Raw genomic sequence first — 15,671 nt, 5'->3', positions numbered from 1 at the left:
CAGGCCAGGATGCCGTTGGCCTTCTTGGCCACCTGGGCACACTGCTGGCTCATGTTCAGCTGGCTGTCCATCAACACCTCCAGGTCCTTCTCTGCCTGGCAGCTCTCCAGCCATTCCTCTCCAAGCCTGTAGTGCTGCTGGGGGCTGTTGTGGCCCAGGTGCAGGACCCAGCATTTGGCCTTATTGAAACTCATGTGATTGGCCTTGGCCCAGCGATCCAGCCTGTCCCAATCTCTCTGAAGAGCCTCTCTGCCTTCCAGCAGATCGACACTTCCTCCCAGTTTTGTGTCATATGCAAACTTCCTAAGGGTGCACTTCATCCCCTCATCCAGGTCACTGATAAAGATATTAAACAGGAGTGGTCCCAGCACTGAGCCCTGGGTGACACCATTTGTGACCAGCTGCCAGCTGGATTTAATTCCATTAACCACAGCTCTTTGGACCCGGCCATCCAACCAGTTCCTAATCCAGGCAAGTACATGCCCATCCAGGCAATGGGCAGCCAGCTTCTCTAGGAGAGTGCTGTGGGAAACTGCGTCAATTGCCTTGCTAAAGTCAAGGTAGATAACATCCAGTGAGCAGGTCACCCTGCCAACAGGAGCTCAGATTTGTTAAACAGGACCTGTCCTTCATGAACCCGTGCTGACTGGGCCTGATCACCCGGTTGTCCTGCATGTGCCTCATAATACAGCTCAAGACGATCTGCTCCATCAGCTTTCCTGCGACAAAACTGAAAACACTTCACTTGGGAGGAAGGAAGCATAAAACCTTGAGTAAAATACATGCAATTACAAACTTAAGTATTTTTGAACAGGATTTCCAAAATACCCATTTTTCACAAAGATATTTTAGTGCAGAGTTAAAAATCGATCAAAAAGAAGCATAAAGCAACAAAGTTCTGCAATAAATGCTTTCAAGTTTCCTAGAAATGAGACACATGACCTCCTTTCCTTGGCGCTAATACAAAAGACAAAGAGGAAGCATATTTTCTAAGCACTTAAGCCTAACAACTCTAAAAACACAGCCTACTTCTGATAAAAGACATTTGATATTACTAAGCAAAATAATGGTAAGTTTAATGGTCATCTCCTAAAATTGTCCATTCATATATTTTCATTTATTCAAACACTAAGAAAGATGATGAGCTGGTTTTACCTCCTGTCTTGCAATTGCTTTGTCAGAATTAGCTTTATTGAATTGCACTGCACAGTTCAGCTCCACACACAGAAGCTGACGCAGATTCAAAACTTTCAATGGGAGGTGACTTTTATATTTGAAACATATTTTACTAATAAATCTCAAAGTTCTACCAATGGATTAAACATTTATCAGAGCTTTTTCTTCTTTCCTCTTTAAAAAAAACCCCCAGTATAATTGTATACAATTATCCACGTTATTTACAGAGTTTTGCTTGTTAGTAGCCTGCAAATGAACAATATTCTACTAACAACAATCAGCATGATGTACATGTGATGATGCTCACAATTTCTACTGCAGTTTGACAGATTAATATGTAATGGAACATAGTGATTCAGATAATATAGTATTTTGGCTAGTTGTTGTATAAAGTTTCTTAGATTAAATGTTTCGCAAGGAGTCTTCTGTACTGACTTGGTGTTGATAAATTATAATAGATTTTGACAGATCAGTACACTAAATTAGAAATATAGTCCTCAGTCACTGCTAGGCCCTATAAAAAAATAAATATTGTCATTTGTAAAATAGGGACTAGGGAAGCCTAGAGTAGTATTTTAATTAATGATTATTGCAATATCATTGTTTCATACTCTGTGGTATTTTCATGAATGGTTTCAAGTTGCAACAGGGCAAGTTTAGGCTGGACATTAGGAAGAAATTCTTCATGGAAAGAGTGGTCAGACACTGGAATAGACTGCCTAGGGAGGTGGTTGAGTCACCATCCCTGGATGTGTTCAAGTGTCGCTTAGATGTGGTGTTGGGCGATTTGGTTTAGGGGTGAACTTGTAGGGTAGGGTCAATGGTTGGACTCAATGATCCCAAGGGTCTTTTCCAACATGAATTGTTCTATGATTCTATGATTCTATGCATTTAACACTACACGTTTTAGATAAGTTTCAGTCTGCAGCTGTAGTGTTTGTTACATGCATGAGCTACGCTGACTTGTGTTTCAGCATCCAGCTGTCTTCAGAAAACAAGCTGGCCACTGTTATTTTAATTATTATTCACTAATTTGGTATTTCACGTATATAACAACTGTCAACTGTGCTCAGGTACGTATTTCCAGCTACTTAAACTGTTTGGTCAACAGCATCTTAATGCATTGAATCTCTCCTGGGCCAAAAAGTTGCCTTCTTTCTTTCCCAGCTAAACAACAGAGTTAAGGAAAGCTGAAACCTGCACAGGGATGTGTAGGTCCCTTGGAGGAAATGGATACCATGTACCTTACAACTTGGATCTAAATAGTCATTACCTTAACTTTAAAGAGAGTAAAGAAAGTTGTCATTTACATCAAACTGGTCTCCAACATTTGTAGTCAATACGTTTCCTTCAGATCCCCTTCCCTGCACATATTTCTCTCAATAACTGCTCAACGACTCTCAACTACTGCCTTTCACTACAAGACAAAATTCATTACTTGTTTTCCCAAGGTGAAACTTCTAGTATCATCTGGTAAGAGAACTTACTTTATGTCAAAATAATGTGCCAGTGATACAGCTAGTAACAAACTAAGATTTTCAAAAGGGCAGCTAAGCAGAAGATTAGATACGTATATGAATCACTGCAGAAAATGTCAGAGGCTTATAAAAGCAGACTGTTAAATACAGATGATCAAAGCCTAAAGAATCTTACCAATTCCAGTGCAAAAAGGCTATCTTCTTCCCAAACGTTTTCAGAAATAGAATCACCAATAAGGGACATGTCTTCAACAAGCAATTCAAGAACTTCCATTGTCACTCTCCTACTGCCTAGAAATACAAATGAGAGAATAAATTCAAACAGAATTAAAAAAGAGATTATTCCAAATCTGAAATTCTGATATTTTAGTTTTCCTATTCATTTCTACTAAACTAACGCTAACAGCCCTCAATCACAAATAGCTCTGAATTACAGAAGACAACAACTAGCTAAAATCATAATAGAAAAGATAAAAGCAATCACATACCAGTAGAAAAAACCTTGCATTTCCTTAAATCCTATAGTACTACATAAGCTTCATTACAGCCATAAATCCAGTGACTGGACTTCCCTGAAGTTTGGAATAAAGTCACTTACCGATTGCAACCAGACAGCTAGGTTACAGATCTTCCACACCTGTTACCTGCTCCTGTTCAGCTGCATTCTTCATAGAGCAGGAGTGGCATTCTTCCCATACTATTTCATTATAGATCTTTTCAAAAGCAAGGAGATGAATACTCACTTTATCCACTTGTACTTTTCTTCATAACAATCTTCCTTCGTTGTTTTTAGGCTAATATTTATTAATTTTCATTGATCCTTCTGATTCAGTATATCTTACAAACAAGGCTAATCCAGTCTATTAGTGACTTTTATACTTTGTACAGTTTTATGCTTGAACACGAGGCCATGAAGAAACCCAACTCAAGCTGAAACATTTACAGCCTACACTTACTATAAATATAAACCCCTCCCCAACATCCCCAAATCATGAGACAAGAGAGGAGTAGCACCCAAAGGCTAAAAGGTTTCACAAAGAACAAGGCAGGATATCTGGAGCCAGACCAAGTATTTTCAACCTCATATAACACAGGATGCCAAAACTGTCTGGCATCCTAGGGAACCATATGGAGATAGTCTCCCCTAAATACACAATTTAGTGCAACCGTTGGCTTAGTCACTTGTTGATGGTATGTTTCTATTTAAAACCATGGATGATTTCACAAAATACCGTTGAATTTCCAATTCAGTTTTAAACTACTGTAAAAATATTGCACCCTTCAAAAGGTATTAAAAAGAAAAAGCAAGCTTATTGTGATTGAACACTAATTTCTTACTTTTTCTGTCTTTTGTAGATTATACACATTTGTTGATATACTTGAGGGAAAAAATACGTGTGTATGTGGGAGACTATGTGTAGTGACAATGACCACAGCTTACACAATTTGCAGCTTAAGTGATCTGCTCTCAGTGAGCATATGGCAGAGAATGGCACAGGGCATTTTTGAAAGCTTGCTTTTTTCCTATCTCAGAGAAGTATCGTTTTCCATTTATTTTGGGCAATTTGCCAGTTTGAAGAGTATATGCCTGAAAACTCCAAATAGCACTTTTTCTCTCCTCACAAATATTTTCCAATCACTAAATCAAATTTCTGTGCTTAAAACATTTGAAAGGTTACAGATTTTGTCACTATAATACAAGTATTAAATTAAAACCAGAGTTACTTAAGTTATAGTTTCAAAAATATTTTTAAGTTAATAACTAAGCATAACATCTGCAACAACACTTTGCTGTAGCCATCATGATCTACAGACTTGCAAGTTCATTCCACTATACTCTTATATGAATATATCAGTATCGTATTATATTGTATATTAGCATGAGAAATACACATTTCCCACCACCTGTGGCAGTTCGTACTCACTAAGCACTCATTATTACTAAATGCACAGTAAGAGAGATCTAATCAATTACTGTAAAACAAATCTTTTGCCATTCAGATTTAAATAATTAGCTGTAAGACACACAGTATTAACATTGAACTACAGATAAGTATGGCAGCTTAAAATCATAAAAAAATCTCAAAACCAATAAAACAAGAAAACCCACAGCCCATACCACTACTGACTTCTGATGTAACTTCATTCACAAGACAGGTCAGCACAAAGGATGAAAAGTTCCAATTAACATCTCCACAAGGAACAGAATTTGAATTTAACTGAAATATACATTGCATTGTAAAATACAAGCAAGATAATTTCACAGTAAGCTCACAGGTTTTCCTTTACCTTGTAATTTAAGCAATTAAAAAAAAAAAAAGAAAATCTACTCAATAACATATACACTGCATAGGGTGATAATAATGTTAGTAAAAGTACCTGTCAATTATAACGAAGAAAACAACTCAGAAAATATACCCACACAAGAAACTGTCTTACTGTCTCTCAGTATCACAGGGTGTCTTCAGGTCACAGGATTTCAGATCAATGGGAACAGGATAAAAATACTAGTTTGCTTACAATCTACATCCCATTACAGCACAGTGGAAGAGAGATGAAATATCATGTAGTAGAGTATAAAAAGTCCATAAAAATGGGGGCAAGAGAAACAAAGACAGGTCAACTTCATCTGAAAATGAAACTATTTCAGCTGTATGATAAGGTGCAAATAAGAATTTTGAAAGACGAGAAAACTCACTATACTTTACAGATTTCAAGTGACATGTGCCAGATACAGAAAAGACAGAAAATGTATTTTCTGCAATTTTACTTATAAATAAAAGATGTGAGAAGCCACGAATGTGCTTGTGAAGAATTAATATTTAAATATCACTATTCTGAAATGGGAAAACAAAACTTTTATTCCAGTTTAGTTTATTACCAAAAAAGCGAGGATTGAATGATTTTCATCTGGACACAGATTACTGCTGATGTAACTATGAAATACACAAGTAAGTTAGTATTTTGTGACAGAACAGAAAGTCCTAAGAAGTTAGAAACAATCGTGAAAACAAACAGTAAATGGAATACTCATACATATTTCATACAATTTTAATAAGTTAAAGCCTCTAGCCAGCAATGGAAATGTTGACAGGTCTATTGAAAAAACAACTTTTAGTATTCTATTCACAGCTACACATTTCCAGCTCCTTTACCAGGAAATCTTACCACATTTACCAATATCTGTTTTGAATGACATGGTTTTACAATTGAAGACTATTTTAGACAATCTAAAAGCAAGAAGACTGTCCTTCAAAAAGATTTTGCAGTTTAGAACATTTGTGAGTTAAATTAAAAATCACCAGTTGCAATTACACCATCATTACTAATGCTTTGTCAAATGTAATTTTCTTCAAAATGTAATGTTTCTTCAAATCTAATTCGTTACTGCATTCATAACACCAAACCCTTTCCTAGAATTTTTGTTTGTTATTTCCTGAACAGTAGGAGAACTCTGTGCTCAAAGAGATCAGAATCCTTTTTAAGTGTGGTTATTTTTTCATCTTCTTGAATTACATTATGTCCAGCTACACCGTTTTTCCACCACACATCCACTTCTTCCTACCACTACTTTCCACCATCAGTAAAAAAGCACTTGAAGCTTGAAACTCCTGCAGCAATTCTGGAAAGCAATCAAAATGCCTAGAAAAAAAACTGTTAAAACTAGCTACAGTACATCAGTAATCAACCGTACCTTATTTATTTGAGGCACTCACCTAATAACACCAACTTCTAAAAGAGATTTGTACTAAAGACAGGAAGGACGCCAAAGTGAAATACTTAATTCAAAACTTTCTCACCTGTTCTTAGAAGAGGTACTGCATTTTCCAAGATGGAAACACAGAACTGAGGAAGGCTAAGCTGTTTCATTTGTAATTCCAAAGTGTCCTCACTTTCAATATCTGGTAGGTCAATATGTCCCACATCAAGCGGGGAATGCAGAGAGATTCTGGAGTTTACATTTGCTTGAGTACTGTTTCCACTTAAAACAACAAACAAACAAAACAAACAAGAAGAGAGACATAATTAACTCTTGCAAAGAGAAAGCCCATATATGCACAGGCGTTAAAAACAACATCACATTATGTTATGCACAGGCGTTAAAAACATCACATCCTTCCTTCCATCCCAATCTCTGTCTGCTATCCACCAGTGTTGCCAGAAGAGGGAGATTTTGTTTGCTTAGCTTTTTAAATATCAGAACTGGCAGCACCACGAGCGCCTACTGGTTTGGTAGTCATCTTCAGATGCACTTACAAATGTGTACTGGAAGAAATACACGTGCAATGAATATAATACTGCAAGAGAAAAATCAGTTGATTGAAACATTGTTTTTGATGAACAAAGTCTATCAGTTGCTTGAAGCAAGACCATGCACTAAATCAAAGTTTAGCCTGAACTACATTAAAACCATCCTATAGGGCCAGCGACAAGAATCGTTAGAAAGAAAATTAAGTCCACTGTAAATTGGAAAATATCCCCTAGCCCAAGAAAGCCTTAAATGAAACCATGTGTATATTACAAAGTATACGCACAGATATTATATTATATTTATTTTAAATTATGAGCTTTATATACAGTTCATATTTTATTACTTTCCAACTGCTTTCAAAAAGAATCTAATTCTATTGGCATTAACTAATACAACTCAGAACAAATGCTTTTTAATATTTTTCCTTATCCTAAATGACACTTAGCAATCTTTAATTGCTTTAAAAACCTGTACAACTTCTATAATTGTTTTTTGTTTGGTTGCTCTTTTATTATTAAACAAGCTGAAGAAACTGAATTGTAGCATGACTATGTTTCATTATCTTGTCTAACTAAATGTAAAAGATGCCTAAAGACTAGCAATTAAGAATTTAAAAGCAACTGATTTTAAGAGGTCAACAGAAGACTACAAGCAAAATAGACAAGTGTACCAATACGTAGTCGTTCTGATTGCACTTACCAGAGGGTAAGGAAGGAGAGGTATCAATCATAAAAACAATTCAGAAGAGAAAAGGTTAAGTTTCCAGGCAGAATTTGAAACAGACAAACAGATAGGTTGAAGAGTCTCAAGATTTAAGAACAAGGAAAAAGAAGAGTTACATATAGAATGGCAATAAACAAGTACTCTGTATTACAATTATGCTGAAAAAGGGGAGATTCACTAAAAGCAGCTCCTCTATATCAACATTCAACATCACGTTTTTCTTTATGCTGTCTCTGGTCTAGCTCAAATCCTTGGAAGAAATGGGATTCATGAGCAGTGAGCAGCCCTGCTGTAGCACGCAGGATGCAAGACAGGAGTGCACAGTCACACACACATCACAGCACAGCCTTATCCTTTAATAAATTGCCACTCCCTCGTTTGTAGATGTCTCATCACTGCCTTACCAGGTGCTTACTCTTATATAGATTTCCTTACTTACACTGACAGCCAGGCCATCACTCTTTTGCACAATATATGCTTGCTACTATGCAACTGTCAGCTGTTCACCTTGGGAAAACAGTCAGGTTCTAGAATGCATAAAGCCTGGAGTTCACTTACTGTGCCACATTAGTTACATACTAAAAATTGAATATATTAGACTTAAGATGAATAAAAATAATTGTTTGTTATTATGACTCTCAGGAAGTATTTACAGGTAACTATGTGAGCTATTCTCATCTATATCAGTCTACTTGAATTCTTATGAGGTGCTCAATCCCTAAACCAATATACCATAGAGATTACAAAGAATGACCAACAAGTACACAGTGAGGATTTACAAGAACTTTTAAATTATCACATACTTAAAAACATAGATTCTTGAACAGCAGCTTTAAACCTGTTGTAACAATAGTTAACAAAGCTACACACAAAATAATATCACCACATTTTGGGAGTTTGCAGACAATTCAAAATTTCAAATTTTGAGATGCCATACAACTGGAACCTGTCAGATTTAACAACAAAGTTTAAAGACTTTAATGAAAATCTTTATACAGCGCAGCATATGCAGGTAAAATTAATCCTACATATTCTGAACACTCCTTAAAGAACTAATTGTTTAATGGTTTGAATTTTCAGAGGTTAATAAAACTCTCACATCATAAGGGGGCCGGTTAGCTCAGTCCGTTGAGCGTGCCGCTAACAACGCTAAGGTCGCGGGTTCAATTCCCATTCGGTCCCCATGTGCTGCCTGATCTAGTCGAGAGGTGGCATCCCTGGCAGCAGGGAGGCTGGATTAAAATGATCTCTGAGGTCCCTTCCAGCCTAGGCCATTCTATGATTCTATGATCATTCCATATACTGACAAGGAGCCGGTGATATAAACCTGTATTATTATTTTTGTTAATTGAAGATTAAGTTATTTACTATTTCATTCACCTGGAAGATGCCGCATCCCAATCTTGACCATCTCCTCTAGGACGCTGGACTGTCCGTCCGATCACTGACGGTCGAGGGCTACTGCTGCCAGGTGATGGATTCTGAGAACGAGGACCACCTCTTGCTTCTTGACAGTAAGACATAGACGAATTTTGGGAAGCTGTGCCTTTATGTAACACAAATGACATATTTTTCTATCAATGGAAACCATTATTCTGAAAGATACTATGTAGTGAAGTAATGGTAAAAGTACTTAAGGTAGGATATGGAAAACACCAAGGAAATACCGGCAAGCTAGGACAACCTATCACCGGCAAGTAGCCGAGTTTGGAAATTCACTCATTTTCAAGGCAAAACCACTGAAAATTCCATTTGAATACTAAATCTTAAGTTTGAAAAATACAGTGTCTGACTAAAGCTGTTGGATTTATTGATGTTATAACTGCATTAGCAAAAATGCAGACAATATCATTTATTAAGGCACCAAATATAGTGGCAATCTTATGAAGAGAAACAGACTACCAATTTACAGAAATAAAGTTGATTAAATTCAGCTGACAAAATGGAAACAGGAAGATCATTATAACTAATCTACATTATCTACAACATTTAGGCACTAAGAACATTGTAAAATAGCTCTAATGACTGTAAAATCTGAAAGAACGATTAAACTACTTTCAGCCATCAAAGCAAAACACGAAAATTAACATAGCTGACTAAATTAATAACTAAAGTGATAAGCACCAATAGCTTGAAAACTTTTCTGAAACTGCCCACTTCTACTTTACAGATTTCGTTTAGTTTTAGCTAAAAATCCCTCTCCTGCTTATACAGAAACAGTTGAGTACTGGGAAAAGCTGATGAATGGAGAATGAAGGAAAATCGTAAAAATGACTAAGTGTTTTAAAACTACGCAAGTACTCCAAAAATATTTACTAACATGAATAGTATTGAACACCACCATTTAGCAAAACAGTTTCACAAGATTACATTTGCTATAAAGTTGTGGGCTGGCTTTTTTTTTCTTTAAACCATTTTAGACAATCTTACCTGCAGTAAAAACACAACAGTGTTTCAAGTATTTAAAAATACCTACCTTGCTCTGTGGAAGAAAAGCTTGGATCTCTGTGAAAGTTAAGTCTGCTTCTCAATAAGACGCACAACTGTTGCAGGCACGACACAGCCTGCAAAGCCAACCGATGTCTTCCATCGCCTCCAAAAGCCAGGTTTAGCAGAGACAAAAGGCTCTGCAAATACAAATGCAGCAACACTGGTAGGTGAATATTATTCCACCTTCATGAGCAACAAGGACAGCAAGAGTCTTCCACTACAAATTATTCATAAATGTTTCTAAAGGTTTAAAAATCACAGCAAAGAATATATAGGCTTAACTACTGCTTTATTACTGAATGCAAGACTATCAGCCCTAAGGGAAAAGCTGAGTTCAACATTATATTTCCAATAAAGCCACTACTTTCATTACAAGAGCCCATTAGAGGGTTTGCATATCTCAGCAACACATTTTTATCTTATCGAGACGAAACAAAGTATTAGTTCAGACCACACTTCATTACTGATTAGCAATACACTCTGTAACAATCAAATAACTTCCTAAACACCATATATAGCTAATGTCCTCTTTCTATGCACCTACAGGATACATGAGGGAACTTTTATTTAGCTATTTTATTCAGAAACAAATTGTATCATCTACATCAATACTTACTCGGTGCAACTTATAGCACAATAAAACCCTTAAACTTTATGTAAAAACTTGCCTGTACAATCTTTGGCCTTTGAAGGAAGATCTTAGGAAAATCTTGCATAATCACATCTTGAAGAAGCTCACATGTAGTCCAAATTAAACTTTGGTTGTTGCTACTCAAAGAACTAAAAATACCATTCATATTTATGTACGTATTAAAAAAAACAAACAAAAACAGTAATCATTAGCTTGAACAAGTCTTTACAAACAAGTTAAAACCACACCACTGAGAAATCTAAACTTAAAAAAGCTGTAATTCTATTGTCATACCATTTTTAAACTTGAATTATTTCTTAGCTTTGCTAATTCTGTATACAATGAGAAAAAAACTCAATTCTGGCTGTTATAAAACCACATGTAAAATTAACTTCCCAGAAAAAAAAACAAGCCTTTATTGATTCTAAATTTGAAATTAAAGTAAGAAAGACTGGAAATTCCCTGTGAAACGAGTGATTATCTCAGGGGCATATAGCAAGTACTCTAACTCTTACCAGTAAGAAATTTTCTCTCATTACTAGGGTTCATGCATAACTCAAAAGCACTTGAACTACATATGTGCGAAGTTACATAAAGGGAGAAATTGTAGCTGACATGTATATTAGTAAATAACAAGAACCTTTTGAGTATCCTCCTTCACCTTCCTTTGTTACGTTTTTAAGTTTCATAAAACACTATAAAAGTCAACAGTGTCAGTGTGTCTTATAACTGTCTTCACTGTCAGTGACAGTGTCTCTTCTAACTCTTTTAAGTCCGAGCCAACCCCAGAGCAATTTTCTTAATTTTTAATATGGAGGCAAGGCAGCTGAAAGGCTTTGCAGTCAGCCTTCCTTTACTCTACCTCTAGTGTGCCAATTTCCTGAGCCAGAAGCTGCGTAGGGTTACTCTGTGTAAATATCGATGCACGTACTTGTGAATCTGACAGTTTTAAGGACATGTTCTTTTTCTTGACTCAGACGTAAAGGAAATTAAATATTAAAGAGCTTTTCCAACTTCAGAAATTTTTCAAAATGGAAAAACAAAAAAAACTCACACAAAACCAAGAAAACCTACAGTTAAGATAGACTTCTTAAATAGTCTAGTTCGTAATACTGCGTTATTGGCTATGCCAGAAATCTTGCAGCAATGGGTCCTCATAAGGAATCCCAACTATAGCACCTTTCCTAGGGCCACTTCAAACATTGTTCTTCTAAATTAGGGGGCCAGTTAGCTCCGTCGGTTAGAGTGTGGTGCTGATAACACCAAGGTCGTGGGTTCAATCCCCGTTCGGCCCCAGCTGTTGCCTGATCTAGTTGATAGGTGGCATCCTTGCCCCTGACAGGGAGGTTGGACTAGATGATCTCTAAGGTCTCTTCCAGCCTAGGCCATTCTACGATTCTATGATATACTTTCTTAAATGCTGATTCGATGAAATTAAAGTTAAAAAAAAATTAAAAATAAAAAAAGGAAAATCATTGCAGAAAGACGAGCTGAATGATTCCATGCCTGGATAAGGTATTGTACCTAAACTTACTGGCCTAAACCTAGTTAAGCTACTACTGAAAGTATGGATTTCTCTGCCAAGTGGCCATGGGAGTAAAGTAAATAATGATTTTATTGTAGCTTGTTCTAAAGTTAACTAAATGAAATCTTTGATCCAGCTGAGAAATCTAGAAGACAGACTGAAGTGTCATGAACAAAAAAGCGTGCTCCAAACTGCACACAAAGAATGAAGAGCGACATGAACAGAAAACTCGTCCTACTACAACTCACTGTTTACCTGCTCCTCAACTTCAGCACAGCTTTTACATTCACTTATCAAAAATTAACTTATTAGGTTATTTACAGAAACAGTCTAATGATACAGAAGGACAGAAATTTAGAATCACTCTTAGCCAAGAAAAATGGTACAATTTCTATTACTGTACCTTTCATTTGATGAAAGAATATGTTTATCTGTTGAAGTCAGAGTTAGCCAAGGAAATGTTGAAAATTTCAAGCATTTCACTGCAAAAAAGAGAACGGATATTTTGTAGCATATTTCACAGAAAACACAGTATTAGTGGAAAAGTACTCAATTTCCTGCACCATGCTTTCAATCAAATTATAATTTTGTTCTGCTCCTAAACAATATTAACAAGATCTCTAAAAACGGAAAACTGACCTCATGCTTTTACTCTTAAAGCAACAGAAATTATAGTTGTTACTCAACTATGACACATAATAGCTTTTTAACTTATGTAACTTTAATACTATTTTTAACTATTTTTTGTAACAATTACAGTACGATTCTAAAGCCAGCTGGTACACTGCTAAAAAAGAAACCTAGTGATTTACACACAGTAACTTCAAAGACATAATTTAAAATCGAGTTCTTAGCACCTTATCATACATTAGCTCACAGCTCTCCTGTGAACTGCCTCTAGCATATTGGTAAAGGCAAAGACTTACAAAATTGGTCTGTGTTTGTCAGTGAAACATTTCATGTCGTTTTACCGACAAGAAATAAAAGCATTACACTAGTTTTCTTTAGATACAAGGTAAAGATTTCTGAAGCACCTATTCTACTTTTTTGAAAAGGAGAAAGCTACTTCAGACTAAGTTTTATTGAAAGGAAAAGGTACTTAAACAGCCACTTTTGATTTTGGAACAGAGATATTTTGAAAAGGATTAGCAATTTAAGTATTTTTTTTTAATTACAGCATATTCCAATATACTTTACATGTTCCAGAGATTTACACTATTTACTAGAAAAGAGAAATACCTATTAAGATGAATGTAATTTTTATAAGCATTATAACTGTAGTTTCTATCACACTAGATTTCACAGAATAACAACAGGAAAAAGAATATCCAACAACAATATTTATAACAGAATTCGATTCAAATTACAACTTTTTGTAATTAACATATTCTTATTTTATAACTACACATACCAACTGTTCTTTTGGGAGGTATTTCTAACTGTGGCTGATGACTTCTACCTTGACAAAAATATCCAGTGAATAATTCTTCTTGAGGCAGAACTAAAACAAATAAAGGGAAATTTTATAAAATGTACACTAAAAAAAAAAAAACAACCAAAAAAGCAAAACTCAATTTATCTTCATGCTCTTCCTGAACTGCCCTTTAGTTTTAACCTATTAAGACAGCACTAGATAGGCTGAAGAAACCACAGGAAAATTACCTTAATCTCGGAGACTGAACAGTATGAGTGACAGAGGTGTGGCCACTACTACACCACGCCATATAACGGCAGTAGCCTTCTTCACAAGAGCCAGGAGGATGAAGTAAGGACTCCACCGTACGTCATTTTCTCCTCATAATTCAGCATACTGGCTGAATTACAGACTCGTTCAAAGTTCCTACGCTTCCTGCCATAAAGCTATCTTTGGAAGTTAATCCTGTGTCATGTCCCTTTTTCCATTAGAGCAAACAGGGAGCACACACTGAAGAAACGCACAGGAGTGTGATTACAAACAACAAGATTGTTCCTGTGTGGAGAATTCCATTTCAGGAATGGCACTACCTGCTTCAGCTAAGATCATACTTTCTCTGGCAGAATCTGCCAGACACTTCACTGATCTCAGGAGTAGTTTGCCTACCATGCCCCAAAACATCAGCTTCTCATAGCCTAGAAACTTTTCACTTAGTTTGATTTTAAATAAATCGCACTTCAAAATATTTAATTTACCTGGCTGATCTACTGAAGGCTGAGACTGAGTTTGATAACATACTGATAAGGAACTAGAAGGAAGACCAGAAGGAAGGAAGAACAGCCCATCCACAATTCCATCAATTATGGCCTGCAAGTTTGGATCCACATTGGGACGAAGCTGAGAGAAGAATTCCACTGCACCAATTCCAATCATTTTCTGGGCAGCAGGTGGATGCTGCGTTGGGACAAAAAAAGAGACAAAGTTAGAATGAAGAGTCTAAAGGTGTCTTGGGGGAGGGGAACCGGACATGGTGAGGAAAGGAAGTAATTGTAATCAAAAGTTAACTAATATTTTGTCTTTATTTGTTTAGGTCAACCATCAGTATAAAGCATGTGATTTTTTTCTCCTCTGCATAGCTGCTCTTTATAGTGATTACAACAAAAGAAAGAATCTGAGGCATGGGAAATTTCTGCAACATTTTATCAATTTACTAAGTTGTACCATTGTTCAAATATTCACTTTCCCGGAACAGTGCAAATGCTTAGCTGCAAATCACATCCCAAATTAGAAATTAAACACTAAATGAGAAGCTGAAGAAGCAGAGAAACTACAATAGAAACCCAGAAAATAATCATTTTATCTCATAACACAGAGCTACAAAACTAAATAATATGCAGTTTTATTTGGTTCAGCATTCTAAAGGCATATAGTTTAAACACTAAAAAACGTTAGTATGTCATACCTTGATCAAATTGTTCACAAAATTTAGCACTTCCTCTTTCATTGGTACGACTGGAAAATTGAACCATTCCAAAAGATTAAGGAAAAGCACTTTTTCATGGACCAGGTCGGCATACGAAGTCAAGTTATGATCTAATTTAAACAGAATAGTCTTCAGTGATCGCTCTCTTATCTCTGCCAGCTCGTGACCTGCCCAAAAGGAAAGAGATTTAAAAAACCCCATAAAATGATGACATAACTTATTTCTTACTTGGACAAATGGATTTGGGCTGTCAAAGTTCTGTGAAATGAGCTGACTTGTAAGCTGCCAGCACTACGCTTACCAGGAAGGCAGCCTGACTGCACTCACCAGCAGTTCGTTACTCAAGAGTGTCTGCACGGTGTGCAGTGGTGAAACGTTATAAAATAATACACTTATATAATCCGATGCCAAACGCCAAACACGAAAATAAACTCTGGGAAACTCTACCAGAACATACTGTCGGTACGGAAGGCTGCCTCACATCACAAATCGGACAAAA

The 15,671-nt window shown here is 36.2% G+C and overlaps 1 protein-coding gene across 1 annotated transcript in view; it reads right to left on the bottom strand.

Moving 5' to 3' along the window:
- RTTN (rotatin) overlaps positions 1-15,339 on the bottom strand; it is a gene marked incomplete at its 5' end in the record, with an annotated part of 78,598 nt that extends 63,259 nt beyond the window's left edge. The window contains 9 exons of the mRNA XM_009867785.1: positions 2,830-2,945; positions 6,455-6,636; positions 9,010-9,175; positions 10,106-10,256; positions 10,788-10,899; positions 12,679-12,757; positions 13,678-13,764; positions 14,445-14,643; positions 15,152-15,339. Of these exons, the coding sequence (XP_009866087.1) occupies positions 2,830-2,945; positions 6,455-6,636; positions 9,010-9,175; positions 10,106-10,256; positions 10,788-10,899; positions 12,679-12,757; positions 13,678-13,764; positions 14,445-14,643; positions 15,152-15,339 (1,280 nt within the window). The remainder of the gene's footprint in view (positions 1-2,829; positions 2,946-6,454; positions 6,637-9,009; positions 9,176-10,105; positions 10,257-10,787; positions 10,900-12,678; positions 12,758-13,677; positions 13,765-14,444; positions 14,644-15,151) is intronic.
- Positions 15,340-15,671: the final 332 nt, after the last annotated feature.

This window comes from Apaloderma vittatum, unplaced genomic scaffold (assembly GCF_000703405.1).
Source record: "Apaloderma vittatum isolate BGI_N311 unplaced genomic scaffold, ASM70340v1 scaffold14, whole genome shotgun sequence".
Lineage (NCBI taxonomy): Eukaryota > Metazoa > Chordata > Aves > Trogoniformes > Trogonidae > Apaloderma > Apaloderma vittatum.
This window is presented reverse-complemented; position numbering and strand designations above follow the sequence as displayed.